The sequence below is a fragment of the Megalops cyprinoides genome, chromosome 18, assembly GCF_013368585.1.
Source record: "Megalops cyprinoides isolate fMegCyp1 chromosome 18, fMegCyp1.pri, whole genome shotgun sequence".
In the NCBI taxonomy this organism is placed as follows: Eukaryota; Metazoa; Chordata; class Actinopteri; order Elopiformes; family Megalopidae; genus Megalops; species Megalops cyprinoides.
The window spans coordinates 19,149,814-19,169,210 of record NC_050600.1 but is presented as its reverse complement, the minus strand read 5'-3'; the positions used below and the strand labels follow the sequence as shown (position 1 = coordinate 19,169,210).

Sequence of the window (19,397 nt, the reverse complement as noted above, 5' to 3'; positions counted from 1 at the left end):
AAGCTTGCAGTCTTCAGAATGATAGGGGGAGGCATCTTTGTCTTTGAGCCAGGACTAAGCGTTCTTTCAGAGGGAAATGGCACTGCACCAGGAAGTGCAGTGTACATCTGGGAGTGATGTTTGAAGAAATGTACTGTAAAACTGTCAGTCTGTGATATACCGTATATTCAATACCCACACAGCTTTCTCACACACACACACACACGCACGCACATACACATATACACACACACACACACACATACACACACACACATACACACACACACACACACACACACACACACACATACACACACACACACACACACACACACACACACACACACACATCCTTCAGTTTGAACTGCATAACTGGCTAATTGAGAATTTTTTTTCTTGTTATAGCAGGTGTTTATGTGACATTAGCACTACGCGTGAGCCTTAGGAGAGTGTAGAATTGTTTTCAGAAAAAAGATTAGTGGTGGGATATTAATGACATTTATTTGTGCTGCCCTCTATTCTGACACTTCAGCTGCTCTGTTTTACTAAGAATCATGTCAGTGCACCCCCCCCCAAAGGGTAGCCCAAGCATTAATGAAAATGTATAGCTGCGTAAAGTGCAAACTAGTGTCCCCCCTTATTTATTGTATAACAGTGTGTCCTCACACTGTGTTTTGCTCACAAATCGGAGCCATTTGTCTACCTGCAGCTCAGGGTTATTATTTTTGTGTACATTCAGAACAGGATGGTGCCATTTCCATGAAGATCCTTTACAAGCCCTGCTTATGGATTTGTAGTTAGTGTCTAAGTCATGACCCTAAAAGGGTCCATAACATTCTACATCAAGCACACTAGCACTCGTGTGATGATGATCGGAGAGTAGTTATGTTGGCTCTGATGGTAATATTCTTTAGTGCCATGAATTTGCATTTTGTTTATGTAGATATACAAAACACAGCACACTGTGGCCTGACACTTTTGCAAATTCCCACACCCACATTTATTTTCTGTAATTCCATTTCCGCTCCATTCAAGCAAGGGAATTTGCAGTAGAGTTTGATCTGTTCCCAGAAGCGTCCTCTTCAAGCCCAAGTGCGGCTCACGTGGGTTTCCTAAACGGCCGCTTCCCCCTCCCCTGTTGGCGCGTTACCGCGCAGCGGAAGGTTAACGACAATGGCTCGCAGATCCTTCAAAGGGCCCGGCCCGGCCCCCTTCCACATACCACGCATTCCGGCGGCTGCACAAAGGTTGGGAACTGTCTCCGGAGGGGATCTGGTGAAAACTCCCCCCCTCCCTCCCTGTCCCCCTCACCGCGCTCAGCTCCATGGCAACAGAGGGGGGGGGGATAACGTCTGGTCGCCCGTGCACGTGTTACACCTGCTCACCTGAGCCCCCCTTCCTGAAAGCCAGGGAGCAGGTGAGTGCACTATATTAAGAGTCTTCAGTTGACTATCAGGGAGGGGTCACGGAGGCCTTTTCTTTTTGTCCTTCCGCCCTTGCGAATGTTTACTCGTCATAAAGCTCGAGCGGAGGAAGGCCGAGTCGCCGGAGAGCCTGATAATATCCAGATGCCCGCAGCCGGGTTCCCAGAGCCAGCAACTGCCTCCGCGCTACTGCACGACTTCAGAGAGTCCCCCTTAATGAGTAATCGCCCGATGGTAGCGCAGTAACGTGAAACACCTGTGATTTCTGGCCCGCCTTTGTGAGCTTTAGCAGCGCAGCGTCCCGTTTCCAGCCTGTGCGTTCAGCGCAATGATCTGCTTGAGATTTTTATGTTCTTGTTTTGATTTCGTTGGGGTTTTTTTTTTTCCCCCCATGACTCCTGTGATGGCTTCTCTTTTGAACTTCCCCCTGACGGTTGAGTCTCTGTTCACCAAGGACACTCAGTCGGTATGTTCCAGACATGCCGCTCGCGGGTGGTTCAGAGGGCTGTCCGTAAAACTGCAGGCGAAAATGTATGGCTTGTACTCTGTGTACACATCATTCCCTTTGTTATTGTATACATTATGCACATTATAGGGATCCGCGCCCATTACAGATGATTTGCATTGCACGTTGATGTACATCAGCTTATCCGCTTAAGTTTTTACACAATCCCAGGGTTTATATGCAACGTCTATACAGAATGTATGCAAATAAATCCGGGATTATAGCTCTCAACAACTTAAACTGTATGAGAACCTTCTCATGAGAGCCCACAATGAGTTGCACTAATGCAGCTTCCTTTGACATGGAAATGGCTTTTCAGCTGCACATGCTGTTCTTGGTGTTTGAGCTGATGTTGTGCTGGGGCCTTTGTGGAGGGAGCCAAGCCAGGGACTTTCCTGCTTTGTCCCTCTGAGCCACGGCGCAGGCTCCCTGGGGACGTCGGTGGGCGTTGCGTGGGGCGGCGCGGTGTGTGTCCTCCCTCTGTACACTCCAATCCTGCGTGTGCGTGCGTGTGTGTGTGTGTGTGTGTGTCAAACACAGCACTCTGAAAAGGGACCGGTGTATGCAGGGAGATGTGCGCAGACAGCAGAGAGATGCCCGCATGGCCGGGCAGGTATCTTACAAGTGACTGATTCAAAAATGCAAAGTGTGAAGGCCGTGACAATTGTGCTCAGTTTTGCCGCCACCTTTACACGCTCATGATTTGTTCAGACTTTTTTAAAAGCATACCGTTAAACACCAGAAGAATGCTTTCTACTTTAATTAGCCCCACCACGAAGACCCATTCAGATTTGTTTGCCTTTGTTGTGGAGTATTAATCTTGCACAGAATGTTCTCAGTGGATGTTTGTGATACTTAACACAGATAGAATTTAAACATCTAGAATGCAGACAGCTACGATTTGAAGTGTAAAGGTTAAAACAGTTGTTTGTTGAAACAGGATAGGCTATTCTTGTATTGCAGTAAACAAAGCTGATTTTCATAGGGGTGAAGTGGACTATTTTCTTGTTCACCCCCGAGGTCATTTTTGGATTTTGTGGATGTGTGTTAAGATGATTATTAATTACCAAAGAAAGAAAAATCCATAGTTTTGTTCTCTCTCATCTGTATTCATGAAGTGTGTAAGAGCCCTGCATAAAATGACATAATTCATAGATATTTTGAATTCTGCTGTCTGAGGCAATGTAAGTAAATTCAGATCTCCTTGCAGTGTGTTAATATTTACAAACAGCTGCAGTTTCCTGAATTATTTGTTGGGGAAAGCAAGGGGTCTAGTGTTTTTTTTTTTTTTTTTGGGGGGGGGGGGGGGGGGGGGGGCAGGAGAATGTCAGAATAGCAAATGAGCCAAGATCGCGCATTCCTAGATGGCGATGTTTTGAATGAGAAAAGGTCTCAGTGGTAATGCACCCATCCTCAGAAACACCTAAAGCCTCAACGCAGAGGCGGTAGGTTTACTTTATACGACAATCTGACACTGTGAGTTCTGATATTTGCAGGTGCTGAGTGGCTGAATGCCTCGGTTTGTTTACACTGTGAATGCAGTCACCTGTGGGGACACTTTGTCCCCCGTAGGACCGGTTTGTACGGTGTTTTAGTTACCCTGCCACATCAGTAAATGCAGATTTTGCTCTGTAGAGTAAACAGCGGAGTGTTGACCAATGGAAGGGGCTAGATTGTGTGGCGAGGATTGATGCAATCGAAACCAGCGCAACAATACTCCCTGCAGGGACCATGTTTACTCTTCATATTGCGTGGCCGTTTTCGCTGTTGAAAACGATCGCACTGGCAGTTTAAAATTCTGACAGTTAACCCTTACAGACAAGCCTGGACACATTCAGTAAATTGCATGCCTGGAGGCTGCCGTTGTTCTTTGGTCGACGGTATATAATTTAAGTTCCCCCCTCTCTTTCGGTCCGAACAGATCAAAGTAAACGCCCGGCGTTTCTCCTTTCGCGTGTCCTTTATTTAAATGAGCAAAGCAAAGCTAAGTGCCACGACAGGTTTGTTTTCCAATAAATAAATAATCCAAACAAAGGCCTTTTCTTTATTACTTTGAGGAAAATGTCAGAATAGTAATGAGGTCTTCAAACGCAACACTTGTAAAGAAACGTTTCAGTATTCTTCAAGTGTAATACTTGCGTTTTGTTTATTTGATTTCTCTCCTTCCACCGAAACCGACATTAAGAATCGCGTTTTCTTCTGTCAACACTAATTTGTATTTTCCCATCTCCTGCAGCCATAGCTCTGACCAGTTAAGTGAAACCTTAAATCAAACGGCAAAACCCATTTTGAGTACTTGGGTGTCTTATCTTATACAGCGCACGCGTGACTAGTTTGTTACAGTCCTCAAGTTGAAAGGGACCAATTCGGACGTTGAAGGAGAAGCAATTACCATCTATCGGAGTCACAAGGTGGCATCAAAAAGCTCGGTTTGTCGGAAGACAAGCTGGCTTTCCATCCCTCTGTTTACATTAGGCTATACATTATATACCGTATGTGGTATATTGAATGACGACTCTGACACTTGGTGATGTTATTATCTCCGCTGGAGAAGATTGGCCACCGCACGGGCAGCCCTTTTTCTGTAGTTTGCCGCAGCTGTCATTATTGCGCACGGATGTGTCTGACGTGCTGTGTCGAAAACATTGCTCTGTCGATGGTTTCTTGGAAAGACAGCAGGAAATTACGTTTTAGAAATGCTAATGCCCTCTCATACAACCCCCCCTTAGGGTTTAACAAAGGTCTCGTGGTGAAAGGGTGAACTGGAATTTTGTTGTTGTGATTACTTGGGGGTAAATGTTATCCATCCACGACTGAAAAAGCCTTAAAATCGGAGCACGGTGAAAATGCCACCAACACTATGATAGTGAAATAATGTGTTGGAGGGGTGCGGTGATGCTTCCGCGTGGGGCGTCCAACAAGTGCGAGGCTCGGTTCGGTGCATTTTCATCAGTACAGAATACTTCGGATTCCTCCCTGTGTTTCTACCCCGTAGCGTATGTGCAGTCGCTCCCCGGCGCTCTGCTCGTTTAATTGATGTACTGCGCATACTGTTGAAGCTTGGACTGCACCATTCGCCTCCCCAGCAGCGGGGAAGATGCGAGTCGAACCCCGAGCTGAAACCGACTGAGCAGAGGCTTTGGGAGCGAGCGCGATCCTCCCCTTTCTCCCCGACCGCCCCCCCCCTTCCACCTCCTCCTCCTCCTCCTTCCGACACCACCTCCGCTTTCTTCTCGCCATCCCTCCCCTTATTATCCTCCCGTAGTCCTCGGGGGGCTGGCAGTTGTGAGAGAACTGCTGAATTGTTATCGAGCCTCTGTTGGTGTGTGTCACGGCGGAGGCTCTCATTGCCGGCTCTGCAATTCGCCTCCCTAGTTCGGTGACGTGCCCGAGCATGTTCACATCAGAGATAGTGTCGAATCTACCTGAGAGTGCACAGCTCAAGCGTTGTCAGAGAATACCTACCAGGCACAGATATTGGGGCTTCAGAGACTGGGAGTGAAGAAAACCGCACAGGATTACAACGATGGGGTTCTACGGCACTTTAAAGATGATCTTCTATAAAGTGAGTTGGTAGCATTTCTGGGTCTTTTGTGTCGACGGTCACCTAAGCTAGCTAACTGCGCAGCGCATTTTAGCTCGTTTGTTTTTTTACTGTCGGTAGCTTGCTTAACGTTGTCTAAATGTCAAAGGCTTTGGGTGGTGATGTGGTTGTACCGAGACTGGCATATTCACTTCGCTGCCCGTGAAATGGATGATTGCAGATTCTAATTCAAATGGCAGACGTGTCGCGCTAGCTACCTGAAAATCTCTGTCCACTGTTGAAAAATGGAGAAAAGAGAACTCGCAGGAATTCGTTTCTCATTTCCGTACGCGATTACAATGTTATTTTCGTTGTAGACTGTTTTATTTCCCCCTGCCGTATAACGCGAGGGCATCAAGAATTTCAATCCGTACATCAAGGGCATTGCTTTCGTGCTCAAAACGGGGGGATACTAAAGAGATGTTTCTAAAATCGCTTTATTTTACATTTGTGTTTCAGTCAAGTCATTCCTTCTTTAAATACAGTAGCAATGTAACTGCACCTGCAATCGACTGTGTACCACCGAGAGCTCCCGCACATCAGCAGTTTTAAGCATTTATTGCACGGATGCACCTACACCACCTCTCGCATGGGACGATACGTCTCTGCAGAGATGTTATAATATGTTTAATATGATGTGATGGGGTGCGGACTGGAGGGCTCGTAACGAGTTTTTGTGGTGTTTACAGAAGCGGTCAAAGCAAGCTTCTGAAAGATGCACTTGCCAATGCAAAATTGTGCTGTAATTATTCGAGTGTTCACCACGAACCGTGTCGTGAATTTTGGTTGGGAAAAGTCGATTATGTACTTTATTGTTAATTATCTTATTTAACTGCAGCTTGTGAAACAATGTGCGTGTGTGTGTGTGTGTGTGTGTGTGAGAGAGAGAGAGAGAGAGAGGAGGGGGGGGGGGTCAGTGTTTCAGTTGTCTCGCAGATGTCAGCTCAGTTTTCCTTTACGATTTCGAAGTGGCGTTGGAAGTATGAACCCAAAGCGTGCACAGTGCAGCCTGTTGAAGCGTCTGTCCGTATTATTGTGGCTGTTCTTCGAATACGAAAATGGTTGATACCTACAGGATGATGTATGTTTTCAAGTGTCTTTTCCGATAGACGCGTTCCCATTGAGTTGAACGAGTTTCTGTGCTAGTGCGGCGATTGTCATGTTCTCACAACTTCGTGAAAGAAGTGAATTCGTCAACTTGATATAAAATGGTCTCCCCTCCCAAGTGTGACGTTCCCGCAATAAAGCGAATTGTTCCCTTTAATACACCTACAGGCTTGAGCCAAATGCTTTTACTGCCACCCAGACGAACCGGAATCCGATTTGAAAGGCTGTAAGGTGTTTTAAAACGATTCGCCATGATCACATAAAGCGGGGATACAGCGCCACAGTAGCAGAGGCGCTCCCCACCCCTCTCCACGCACCGCGTTTAGACATTTTCCGCACGTCCACGGGAAAATGCGTTTCCCCAACCCGCAGCTGTTAGTAATTCTGTTCACCGTGTTATGTAAACAAATTGCTTGATCACCTACAATTCATTAGCCATGCCACGTCCTAGATTCAAGGAAGGAAAGAGTAGTGTGGACGTATGTATATTTGCAGATAAACGATTTCCTATTTTAGGTCTAAATGGGGAAAAAAATACAGGCTGTTTATCATGGTTTCACATGCTGGTGATTTCTCATCTCCGTAGTTTAAAAATTACATTCCCAGCAGAGTGCTATGCATGCGCAGATTTAGTGTGGGAAATTATATCCTATGCTGTTGACTACATGAATTTTACTTCCCGAGGGATCTGTATGCACACTGCCGTTCCCTGTCTAACTGAAATTGCATGGCCTAACCATCTGTGACCAAGCACTCATATTCCGTAATGACCAGCTCTGAAAGCTTTTTCACGTCTGAATTTTCAGTTAAGCAGACAGAGGAAAGTTCAGTGGCCTTTAAATTCTGTCTCAAACTACCGTTTAATTTGATTTCTAGTTTGGTTAACTAATACAAGTGGTGCTGGTGGAAGCATCCATCAACAAATTCAGCATACTTTGAAGAGATGTTCTATTTCATACAACCATGGACTTTGTAATCTCTCACTCACACACACTTACTCACTCATGCTTGTGCGCACACACATTTGTGTGTGTGTATGTGTATATATATGTGTATACATACTGTGTGTGTATACAGCAATTTCAGGCTACTTTACTGCTATATTCACTACCTAACTACTTTTAAATGAATACTGCTGAGAGCTGGAATGATTTTCTTTCTCAGGCACTCAGTTTTGCATAATTCATTCATTTTACCATATTTGTAAGAGAATGCATAGTAGTTATAAGCTTGTCCATTTTTCTTCTCTCTACAGAGCATGGTTTGAGTTGGCATGTTTAGTCAGTCAACTGCAGAATTACAACAGGGGAAAAACTTAGCCGTTATATATTAACAGTTGCCTTGTTCAGAGACGAGTCAGAAAGGGGTGAATGATTTGTCATGCAGACAATAACAGAGGCGAGACTGGTATTGATAGCACCTTCCCGAGCCGTGCCCTGTGTGTCCCGTCTCCTCTCTGTCAGAGGGAGAGATTGCAGAGGTCATTTCATTCCTCGTTAGGATGGCGGGCGGTTTACAAACGGCACTTTGCGGGCTCACCTCCACAGTTACCACATGTCGGCCAGAAACGTGAACGAATGGGTACGCTCAAGGGTCTCAGCACTTGGGAACATATGTCTCTCTGTCTCTCTCCATTTCTGTCCCTCTCTGTCCATTATTCTCTCTCTCTCTGTCTCTCTCCCGCCTCTTGGTTTTTCTCTTTCACTACCACTTTCTCCGCCTTTCTCTATCGCTCCCTGGCTTTCTCACTCTCTCTTTCTCACCCTCCTTTGTCTTTCCCTTGTGCTCTCTCTCTCTCTCCCCCTCTCTCCTCTGCTCTGGGTAGCTTTGCACTGCCATTTCAGTGAGGTCATAGCTCTTGAGAAGTGGGACTGGCAAGGGAAAGCTGATCCTGACCAACCACCTTATAAAAGAAAACCACTTCCTTAGCAGGAAAAGAACATTTGAACAACAAGTAAATAACAGAAATTCTTACGCCATATTGAAAACAGACCTCTTCTCTGTGTTCCGGTACTGTCCGGTATATGCGAACTCTTTTTTTTTTTCCCTTCCTGGTGTCTGTTGTGGTTTTAATGAGATGTTCTCGTCCTCCCATGGGAAATGAGTTTCCAGTGATGTGTTAGGGCCTTGATCTGAGACAGATCTCATCTCCTCCTACCCCCTCCACTTTCATACAGTGAAACAGCACGACGGGGGGTCTTTGATCAAGTCCCCAGGTCTGTGTATCCACAGTCTCTTCTCTTTAGACGTACGTCCCAGATGTCCTTATGTAAAACTGACATCTGTGGAGTTCCAGGCATGGTATCTGAGGCTGTCAAGAATATTTATTCTTGCCCTCAATGTGGCAAAATGATGCCTCAGTCTTTCCTCTATGCCAGTGGCTTGTAATTCCATATTTACTACGAGTAATGACAACAGACCCGAATATATGAAGACTTTGACTTTGGAACCCGTCTAAGCTTGTTGCTGCGAGACTGAGCTCTGCCTGTTTCACGCCACCGACGCTGTTCTCAGATCAGCCCGTGGTGACGCTGAGTGCCGGCTGCATTGTGGAAAGTGAGTGAGTGGATTAGGCCCACTTTGTCTGGGATTCGCGCGGATCAGCTCAGTGTCAGGATCGAGCAGTGCCCCACCCTCCGAGCCGCACTCAGGCATCCTGAGAGTCTTAAGTGCTGCTGCATTTTTTAAGGGGAAAAACACTTGGGCGAGGGTTTCCTCGGACCGTGCTGGGACACCGTGAAGTCCCGGGGGCCGAAGCGGCCTCCGAGTGGGCCGCATCCTGCGGGAAGCGGGATCGAAGTCCTGTAAAAGCGCAAATAAATTTAAATTAAATTAAAAACTGTTAAATGTGGTCTGGGACTTTCTTGAGCACTTGGACAGTGTGCGCTTTGTTTGGTGGTGTATCTAGGGTGGAACTATGTGCTTGAAGCAGGAGAGGAGAGGAGAGGAGGGGCTCTGATGCTGTGTGTGTGTGTGTGTGTGTGTGTGTGTGTGAGAGAGAGAGAGAGAGGAGAGAAAGAGAGAGAAAGAGAGAGAGAGAGAGAGAGAGAAGGGGGACAATAAAGAATGGGGTTGCTCTATTTTCCTCCCTGACCAGCGGTATAAATCAGGCCGGTGTCTGGTGCCGGGGATGCAGTCGGGCACACTGCCTGCTGCTGTGGAATCCAGCAAATCAAAGCGATTGTGCTCCCCAGAGACCCGCCCTGCTGCAGACCTGCGGTGCGAGAGACAGCGCTCCGCCCGGGGGGAGAACAAGGGTCCCTGTCTCCCCCCTCCTCCCCCCTCCGTCATCGTGGGGCGGAGGAGGGGATCTCCACGCCGAAGCCCGGAAGGAGGCCGCTCCCCTCACCGTGAGGGTGTGTGGAGGGGTTAGCGCACTGATTCTTAATCCTGCTCCTGGGGCCCCCTGCTCTGCACGTTTTCCATCTTTCCCTGCTCTACCTACCTGACCTGTGGCACTTTCAGCTGAGCACACCCGATTTAATCAAGCAGCAAGGACAGATAGAAGATATGCAGGACAGGGGGCCTCCAGGAGGACTGAGAAACACCGGGTTAGCGCGATAGGGTTTCCACGTCTCTGTGAGCCGATGAAGCGGGCAGTCGAGCTCTGGGCTCAGCTAATCATGAGTGAACTAGTCCCAGATATCACACAAAACCACGTTGTGTGTGTACATAAGCATAGTACGAACCGCTCCGTCTGCAGAAGAGACGGGCGCTGAAGTTCAGCTCTCGGCCGCAAGTGCTCACACAGCAGGTTGGGTTTTCCTACGTGCAGGTGCGTCTCCGAAGTGATTCCCATCAGGGGAGGTCTGCTGATGCGATGGGGGCGGCTTGAAGGCGTGAGGGAGGCAGCAGTGCTTACTATCAGGCTCTCTGTTCCACATCAGTGTGGCGGAGCGGGTTTGGGCCCGAGTCACTGTTTACTTAATGACGAGATGGATGGTTTCAGCTTCATTTCATTTCCTCCGGTGAGAGGTGGATTATCGGATTCTTTGATCGGTCGTACGCATTTGGACTGGCAGTCTCCATGGTCAGGTTGGTGCTCTGTGGTGCTCTCTGTAGTTAAGTATCCATCCCTGGTAGTCTCTATGGTCATGTGTAATCCCTAGTAGTGTCTATGGTCAGGCATGCATTCCTGGTAGACTCTACAGCCAGGGATACATCCCTGGTAGTCTCTGTAGTGGCACTTCCACCTCACTGTCCACTGACCGCTCTCTTCCTCTCTCCTTTTGTCTTGCAGATGAAGAGAAAGTTGGACCATGGCCCCGAGGTCCGATCTTTCCCTTCAGGAAAAAAGCCCTGCAAAGGCTCAGAGTACCCAAGGTAAACCCCCCCCACCTCTGTTATAGTCCTTTGTTCATCACACACAACAGGCCTCCGTGCCCCTCACGAGACGCTGCTCTCCGAACGGGCTCATTCACACAGTCTCTCCTCTTCCTGTCAGTACATGTGATAGTGCCTGCCCGGGTCACGGGGGCCGCGAGTGACGGGAGAAAGGAGAATATTTGTTTTAGGGAGTTGAGCGCTTTCTCTGCGGCTGAGGCTAGCGTCATACTCCAGAAATAGAGCCGGCTGCTGGCTTGGTGTGCCTTCTCACAGTAGCACTGTTGGAGGGGAGCACAGAACTACGAGGGGAAAAAAACTCAGTGATTGTTTTACAAGCACGATTGGCTGAGATTAAAAGAAAGTGAAAGGGGGATGCAAGCGGACGGAAAAAATTCCACAGTCTCCCCCCGTCGGCCTCGCATACCTCACCTGCTGTGAGCTTACAGCCTTTTCGTTTTGTGGAGTAAGAAACGAAAAAGGCCGCATTAATCTGGCAAGCGTGTCTCTCTCTGGCAGCGGCTAGGGATGGTCAGCTAGGTGCTGTCTGTGGGGGGACCCGGGCTGAGAATGGGAGCAGAGAAAGAGGGCAGGAGGAATCGGGAGCAGATTTCCCTGGTCTCTCGGCCGTTTCTCTGCGCCGGTCGTCGCCCCGCCCCTACCCTGTGAGAGGACACGCCCCTCTCCTCACTGTATCTTTGCTGGTTGTTAAGTGCGTCCTCAGTTAATAAAATCACCGGGGCCAAACGGCAGCCGGCCGCGGGACGCTCTCACCTGGAAACGAGCAAGCTGTGACTGCAGTTGCTTGCAGGGCCGTGCCGATATCGTCGGCCTTTAGGTGGGAAGAGGAGCCTACAGTTCAGTGGTCTTCCAGGAGTGCTGTGGAAGAAGGACCATCAGATATAAGAGCAAAGGAGCTCAGTGAGGGTGAGCTGAGGGAAGTGGCACAACCACTGTGTCCCGTGGAGCTGGGCAGCTCTGACACACCCTTCAGATTCCTCCCGTCTTTTCATTTACTTACTTAGCAGGCATTATACAGGATGACTTCCTGTTTTACACTGTTCCCGTTCTGTACGCCTTTGATTGGACAATTTGAGGCATGTGACTGTGGTAAAAGACACAGCATCTATGTCCCTTTCAGGATTCAGACTGGCAGCCCTTGGGTTCAGATACTGAGTCTCCACACTGGTGACTCGGTCCTCAGTACAGACCTTTCCCCATACAGTCGTTCCGTCTGCATCTCCAGCGATTATAGCTCGCTTTGTTTTCAAACGCAGGTTAATGCTTTGCAGAAGGAAAAGCATTGTCGCTCCTCCGAGCTGAATATTTGTACGGGTTGCCAAGTCTCACGCTCTCTCGTGCGACACTCCCAGCATTTCTTAGCGCTCTTGTCGAGCCGCGGCTTTCTTCCCCAGCGACAGCAGCTCCGTGGCACAGCCGCCACCGCCGCCTGGCTGGCAGCGTTCCCGCTTTAATTGCCGTACCTGGGCTCCCCCTCTACTTTAAATCCCATTAAAAATTCATCCGCTGTTATGAAACGAACCCGTCCCCGCGCAGTAGAGGAGGAATGGGGGGGGGAGTGCTTGACTTTCAAGGATGCTGTCACAGGGCAGCGAGGAGGAGTGCTGAGCTCTGGGTTTCAGCGTTTTCGCATCATAAGCACCACCCCTGCGCTTTGAAGAGCCTGGGCCGCCGCCCCGAGCTCCGGCTCCCAGCGTGCACTCTGATACCCGGTGCTGTGTTTGGATAACTCCGCGCGCTTTGAAGATTTTAAGTGCTCCGAGGGCCGGCCCAAAAGCGCGCCGCCAACAGCTTCAGCGACAGCTTCAGTCTGCCGTAAACGCGCCGCTGCTTCTGTTGGGACGCCGCAGCGAGCGCGATTACGGCAGATTCAATTAACAGGGGTCAAAGGTCACACGGTCACATGGTCACGCAGTCGTTTTAGATGCGATTTACTGTGGCGGTTCTGGTAAACTGCCGTTTTGCGTTATGTGCATTTTTTTTTTTCGACGTAAGATCATTAGCTATGTTTTATGAAGCGATGGCAGATTGAGGGGCCAACTTGTCTGTACAAAGCCCAGAAGCAATATGTTTGTCTCATTAATATCAATCGCTCAGCTCTGCCTCTGCTTGCAGAGCTCTATTACAGTGAGTCGTTTGGTAATTATGGAGTGCAGACTTCCATGGGCCCTCCCTGCCTCGCCCTCCCAAACACACAGGAAGCCCCCGTAAGAGCGCGCTGAAAGCCTGTTCTGTTTGTGTTTCTGAACACTGCTCTTCTCCTCCTCTTTGGTGTAGCAGTGTTCTGCATAATGCTCTGCACAGTACTCCAGATACGCAGGCCTGTGTCGTGGCTCCTGTTTTAACGTGCCTGTAAAGTTTGAAAATCATCCTCAAAGCTGATAAGTGCAAGCTGCATGTGGTGTACATTTTAATAAGATCGTTTTTGATGAAAGAAATGCTCTGCTTGATGATGTCAGATTATGGAGTCTGAATATCTTTATCTGCCTATCTCTCCTATCTGTCTGTCTCTCTATTTTCCTCTTTCTCATTCCTGTCTTTCCTCGCTCTCCCATCTCTGTCCTGTCTCCCTCCCTTTGCTGTCTCTCTCTCTCTCTCTCTCTCTCTCTCTCCCCTCCTGCAGCCCGACAGGACTTGTTCCGTACCCGGCCACGCCCACCACATTCGGGGACCTGCGGGCAGCCAATGGGCAGGGCCAGCAGCGGCGCCGCATCACCTCCATCCAGCCGCCCTCCGGGCTCCAGGAATGGCTCCGGACCTTTCAGGTAAGCCCACCCCCCCCCGCCCCCCCCGAACCGGAGCGCCAGAGCGCTCCCAAAAATCCCCTGCACCTGCTGGTCGGGCCACCTCTCTGTTCCCCGGGCAGGACTCGTTTGTTGTCCTCTGCACTCTCTCTCTCTCTCTCTCTCTCTTTGGACATGCACCAACTGGTTGCCACCGTCTGTCCCGCTCCAGGCTGTCCCCAGGCACCGTACTCTCTGTCTCTGTCGTAATTGCTTCCCTTTTAAAAAAAAAAAAAACTTTCCATGTTCGAGCATTTGCTTGAGTGCGGAATTACCTGTTCTTACATAATTGGGCGTGGAATGAGTCGATGCAAAGATCTGGCAACCGCTCAGTTTTTCTCCTCACGCTCCGCCGCAGGAGCGTAACGTCTTTAAGCGGCTGCGTTCGCTCTGACGCCGTGTTTAAGGTGCGCCTCGGAATCCACGCTGCTTCAGGATAGGTGTCTGGTGATGAAATGAACTCCTCCGGCGTCACGCTTTGGCTGCTTGCCTCGGGAAAGTTAACAGGCGCATAAAAGCTGCAGTTGTTTTCCTTTGTAAAACTTGCTACTTTCATAATGGGTGTCACAAAGTGACTTTTGAGCGGTCAAGTTTGGTCTTGTCTGACTGACGTGCAGTCATCTCATCTATTCAGAACACGCAGTGCAGATTCACACTCAAGCCAAGATTGATCTTTTAAACACTTCGTATTAAATGTTATTCAACCCTGTTGTTGACTTTGGTTTATTTAGTTTCCTAGACTGAAAAAAAAGGTTTCTGTGTTTGGATCAGTGTTGCCATCAGTCTTTTTACCCCTGTCTTATACTTGGAAAAGATAACACGGAAGAGTTAAGTCCATGTGGTGAGTCGACTATTATGTGCTGCATTTTTCAAAAACCACATCGCAGTCACAAATATGCAGCAAGACCGTCCAGTCAGGCTCTAAGTCCGCAATCTCCTTTCCGCATCTCCAAATTACCCTTTTCAGAGCATTTCGGTCACGACTGGCCCCGGGGTCTAGGCAAAAAAGCGCGGCGATCACTCAGAGACAATCACCGCGTCTCCCGCGCAGCACGCCCACGGCCGCAGACGAGATAACCCATCCCAGACGCTTCCTCTGAGAGAGAACGCAGCCGGGCCATTTCCCGGGCTTGTGTCACGGCAGCCCGGATTTAATTTCATTGAAGAGGCCGCTGCTGCTCCAGCCGTGTCCGAATTACAGGGCGCCCGGGCCTGGGCAGCTGTTTGTTTTTGTTTTCTTGTGTCTTGGCACAGGCTGCCCGGTAATGACCTAAGCGTCCAGGAAGGATGCCCGCTGTCTGCTGTTGCTGAGGAGACGCGGCGTAGTCCGACGCAATTAGTCAGAAAATAACCCCCCCCCCAACCCCCCTTCCCCCAGCAAATTACATAATTAAAAACGTATTAGCTTTTTTCCTTCCCGGTTTGTTTTATCTCGGTGGAGAGGGCCAGTCCTGTTAAATGGTGCAGGCTCTTGGAGCGCGGAGAATACCTGTCCGTTTGCACTCATCTCACCGACAGTGACTCAGGCTGCCCCCGGGCCAGGGGTGTGCTGGAGCCCCTCCCTGTCCACTCCTCCGTCCACATTCGAATTCCACCTCCCCTGCTCCATCTCAGCGGAAGGGCAGTAATCAAGGAGGACGGAAATGAATACGGCAGCAGTTAGCCTTTAGCGCACGTCTCCTTGATTCGGCGCTGAAAGCCCCGCGTTGGAGTCCCTCCTGCTGTGTTTGGAGAGGGACCAGCTAGCACGTTAACAGGAATGTAAATCTGAGCTGTGACTCCATACACTCCAGGCTCAGAACGAGGGTCCCTGTGACCCCACAGAATTTGAGGTGTCGCATGCACAAAGCAGCCAGATCGCAGGTACAGCGTTTCAACGCTGGGTTTTGATCTCGTTTTCTAACACCCTGCTCCTCTCCTAAGCAAGGTTTACTCAGTGCAGTGCTAACTAAACGATACAGAAGCAAACAGGCGCTTGTGGAGGATGATGAGCAATCCCTCACGGAGCTGTTTATTCAAGATTCATGTAAACAAGGGCTTGATGCGAGTAACCCGTTTTAATGCACCTACCGCGAGCTGGCAGCCAGATCACTCCCACACACGCACACACACACACACACACACACACACACACACACTCACACGCACTCACTCACACGCTCTCTCCTGTGCGCCCCGCAGAGCTGGAGTGGGCCGGAGAAGCTGCTGGCCCTGGACGAGCTCATCGACAGCTGTGAGCCCACGCAGGTCAAACACATGATGCAGGTGATCGAGCCGCAGTTCCAGAGGGACTTCATCTCCCTGCTGCCCAAAGAGGTGAGCAGCGCCACCCCAGCCCCTGCAGGGCCCGCCTCGTCCCTCCCACAGGGGAGGGGGTTTCCTGGCACGCCTCCGTTCGCCTTTCCATCCCTCTGATAATGTGTTAAATCTGTTTAAAACTGTCTAATCATACAGGTCTAGAGGACCTAGGAGAGGCGTAAGCCGCTGAGAATAGGGGACATTTTTCTAGCCCACTAGTAAAACATGTCTAAAAGAGTATTATGTATGTCTATATTATGTGTGTCTACATAAGGAAAGAAAGGGCTTCTGGGAATGAGGGGTGGAGTCTTAGTTTCTGCGGTGCTGTTCCCCCAGTGTCTGAGTGTGAGAGGGAGGGACCCCCATGTGACCCTCACACACTCTGTTCCTGTCAAAGGAAGGGCGCTTCGGCTTCTCAATGCAAATGAAACCCCGCCGGTATGCCGAATTAGCGGGCTTTTAATCTCGGATCGGAAACGCTGCCGTTAGCCTCCACCGGGCCCGTGCGAGAATCTGAAATTGAAATGGCCTCTTTCAGTCGCCTCCGCCGCTCGGCTGTACGGTGAATGTAGCGGAGTAAGCAACACAATAAACAGCCGTCTGTGTGATTTTGATTCGACTTGACACGTCGTGTAGACCGGACGGAGTCTGGTAATAAATGACACCAGTAAGAGCGGGCTCGGAGTAGAAGCGGGGCGGCTGGGAGGGCGAGCTGAGCACGTGTCCCTTGTCCCCTGTCCCCTGCAGCTGGCCCTGTATGTGCTGTCCTTCCTGGAGCCCAAGGACCTGCTGCAGGCGGCGCAGACCTGCCGCTACTGGCGCATCCTGGCCGAGGACAACCTGCTGTGGAGGGAGAAGTGCAGGGAGGAGGGTGAGTCTGACGCACACATATACGCACGCGCACGCACATATGCACACACACACACACACACACACACACACACACCTTATACACATACACAGTACTCCTTATATACCTCTCATATACACACACACACTCACTCCATCTCTTGTAAAGACACATTGTCACTTAAACACACACATTCTCATTCTCACACTCGCGCTCATAGACACACTCAAACCCCTTGTATACAGAAACGCACCCACTCTCATAAACACAGACGCTACTATACCCTTTATACACACGCCACTCACGCACAGAGGCATGTTCTGTGTACAGCTCACACGTCACTCAAAGCTGCATCCACCCCACACACACACACACACACACACACACACACACACACACACACACCCTGCAGCAGAGCAGTGGGGCTCAGTGTGGCTGGCAGCAGGCTTAATGCCAGCCTGCCTCCGATTTACAGTGCTCTCCTTGCGCTCATCCACAGCTTTGCCTTACCACGCTGCTTACGGTTGTAATCTTGCAGGTGTGGATTTCACAGTGGTTTGAGCTGGCTGGGCGTTTGCCACGCCAGCGTTCAGCGCGGTCAGGTCTCCAGGATACCCGCTACCCCCGCACAAAGTCCCCCTGTTAGCCTGCTCAAAGTAGCGCGCAGCTGAGAGCGACTGCGGGCCTGTCATTAGCAGGAATCTTGGCTTGCACCTCGTCAGCAGCTGCATCAGCCAGCTTGTTGAGGCTTACATTATAATATCCGTACCAGACCTGCAAGCTGTCTCTCTACAGCTTCTTTTTTTTTTTTCCGCTGGATGTTATTCTCCCCCTCATGTCGGAGCTGGAGAGGTGGTCAGTGAACAAAACGGGGCTGGTGTTGCTGTGTTTTCGCAGAGGAAAATGCTGTTTTTGAGGTCGCGGCGGCCTTCCCCCGCCAAGTAAATGTAATAGAGAGAAGCCAGCCGCATTGGCCAAGAGAGAGAGAGCGCAGGACAGATTAGACCCTGTTTCACATTCAGCAGGTAGAGAGGGAGCAAGAGCTGCCAAGCAGAGGCTAAATAAACCCACATCAATGGACTCGAAGCAGACCAGCCCCCCGAGGGGCCCTGGCATGGCCGGGCAGGCACACAACCCCCCCACCCCCCCTCACTCGTTACCTCTCTTCTCGTTAGGTATTAACGAGGCGCTGCACGTCAAGAGGAGGAAGGTGATGAAGCCCGGCTTCAGCCACAGCCCCTGGAAGAGCGCCTACATCAGACAGCACAGGATAGACACCAACTGGAGGCGAGGAGACCTAAAATCCCCCAAGGTACAGTGCGGCTGCCCGCCCCCGCCGTCTCTGCCAACAAACGCGCTTTACTAATCACCACAGAGGGTGGGGAAGGCCTCGAACGCAGGCTATTTGTCTTGAAATCTGCGGCGGTTCAACCCCTGCTGGTGCGCTCATAGGAGGTAATATTTTAAACAAAAATACTTTTTCCACAGTTCTCGTAATGAAAGAAATTCGTATTCATGGAAGGTATCCCTTCACATGTATATAAAGGGGAAAAAATGCAGTTTTTTTTTTTATTTGAAACCTTGCATTTTTGATGAATGTTAAATATTTAAAAATTCAGACATTTCTTCATTTTTGTAGATTTTTTTTCATGTGTGTGCCAGCATTGACTGCAGATAGATGCATTCTCTTTCATGGCAGGGTGCATACTAAATAAGGACCGAAGATGCCAAAAATATTAGACAGCATAGTCAATGTGTGCCTTATAAATGGTTAATGATGGCGCAGCTCCCGATGAAACATCCCTGTCAGAGTAAATGATCAGCCTAATTGGCTGTTTGATTGAAAGAACTGGGAGACGTCTTTGAGCGCCACTTCCTGATCGGCAAACAAGTTCAGGAGCGCCAAAATCGCAGGCCGCTCCTTCGTTCTGTGTTTTCACTTTTCATTTATTTTTTTTCTCCCCGTTGTCTGAAATGATTTGGGAAGATTCATGCCTGTTTCCTTTGTTCCTGAATGTCTAAAAGGAAGCTGATTAACAACATTATTTCCTGAAGCCTGCTACAGAAGGTTGAATTTATTCTCTAACAATGGCTGCCCCTCGCTGCCGCTGATGTCTCTGTAGCTATTGTGTTCCCTGGTCTCGCTGGCCCTGCTTTGGAATCTTCCCACATCAGCAGTTTCGTGACCCAGTATTGCGTTAGTCTGGTGCACCTGGGACTTCCGCACCTTTGATGTGTGAACGCAGTCTCAGGCTTGACCCTTGACCTTTGAACCCTCTGCCCCCCCTTCCCCAGGTGCTTAAAGGTCACGACGACCACGTGATCACCTGCCTCCAGTTCTGTGGCAACCGCATCGTGAGCGGGTCGGACGACAACACGCTCAAGGTCTGGTCGGCCGTCACGGGAAAGGTAAGCCGCTTCTCGGATTTATCTGTAGCCTTACAAATCGCTTCACAATACCACCCACCCCCCCCACCCCAAATTAAACAGCATTTCCAATGTGCTGAGATGCTGGCCTCCC

At 49.7% G+C, this 19,397-nt stretch overlaps 1 protein-coding gene across 2 annotated transcripts in view; it reads left to right on the top strand.

Moving 5' to 3' along the window:
• The window catches only part of LOC118793087 (F-box/WD repeat-containing protein 7), an 89,507-nt gene that overhangs the window by 57,236 nt on the left and 12,874 nt on the right, over positions 1-19,397 (top strand). Inside the window, exons 1-7 of one of the 2 annotated variants that reach the window (XM_036551079.1) lie at positions 5,186-5,476; positions 10,842-10,924; positions 13,569-13,710; positions 15,910-16,044; positions 16,774-16,897; positions 18,052-18,188; positions 19,172-19,285. In XM_036551079.1, the coding sequence (XP_036406972.1) occupies positions 5,438-5,476; positions 10,842-10,924; positions 13,569-13,710; positions 15,910-16,044; positions 16,774-16,897; positions 18,052-18,188; positions 19,172-19,285 (774 nt within the window). In that variant the 5' untranslated portion in view covers positions 5,186-5,437. Of the gene's footprint in view, positions 1-5,185; positions 5,477-10,841; positions 10,925-13,568; positions 13,711-15,909; positions 16,045-16,773; positions 16,898-18,051; positions 18,189-19,171; positions 19,286-19,397 lie in introns of those variants that run through there. The other variant, XM_036551078.1, reaches the window with a different exon arrangement.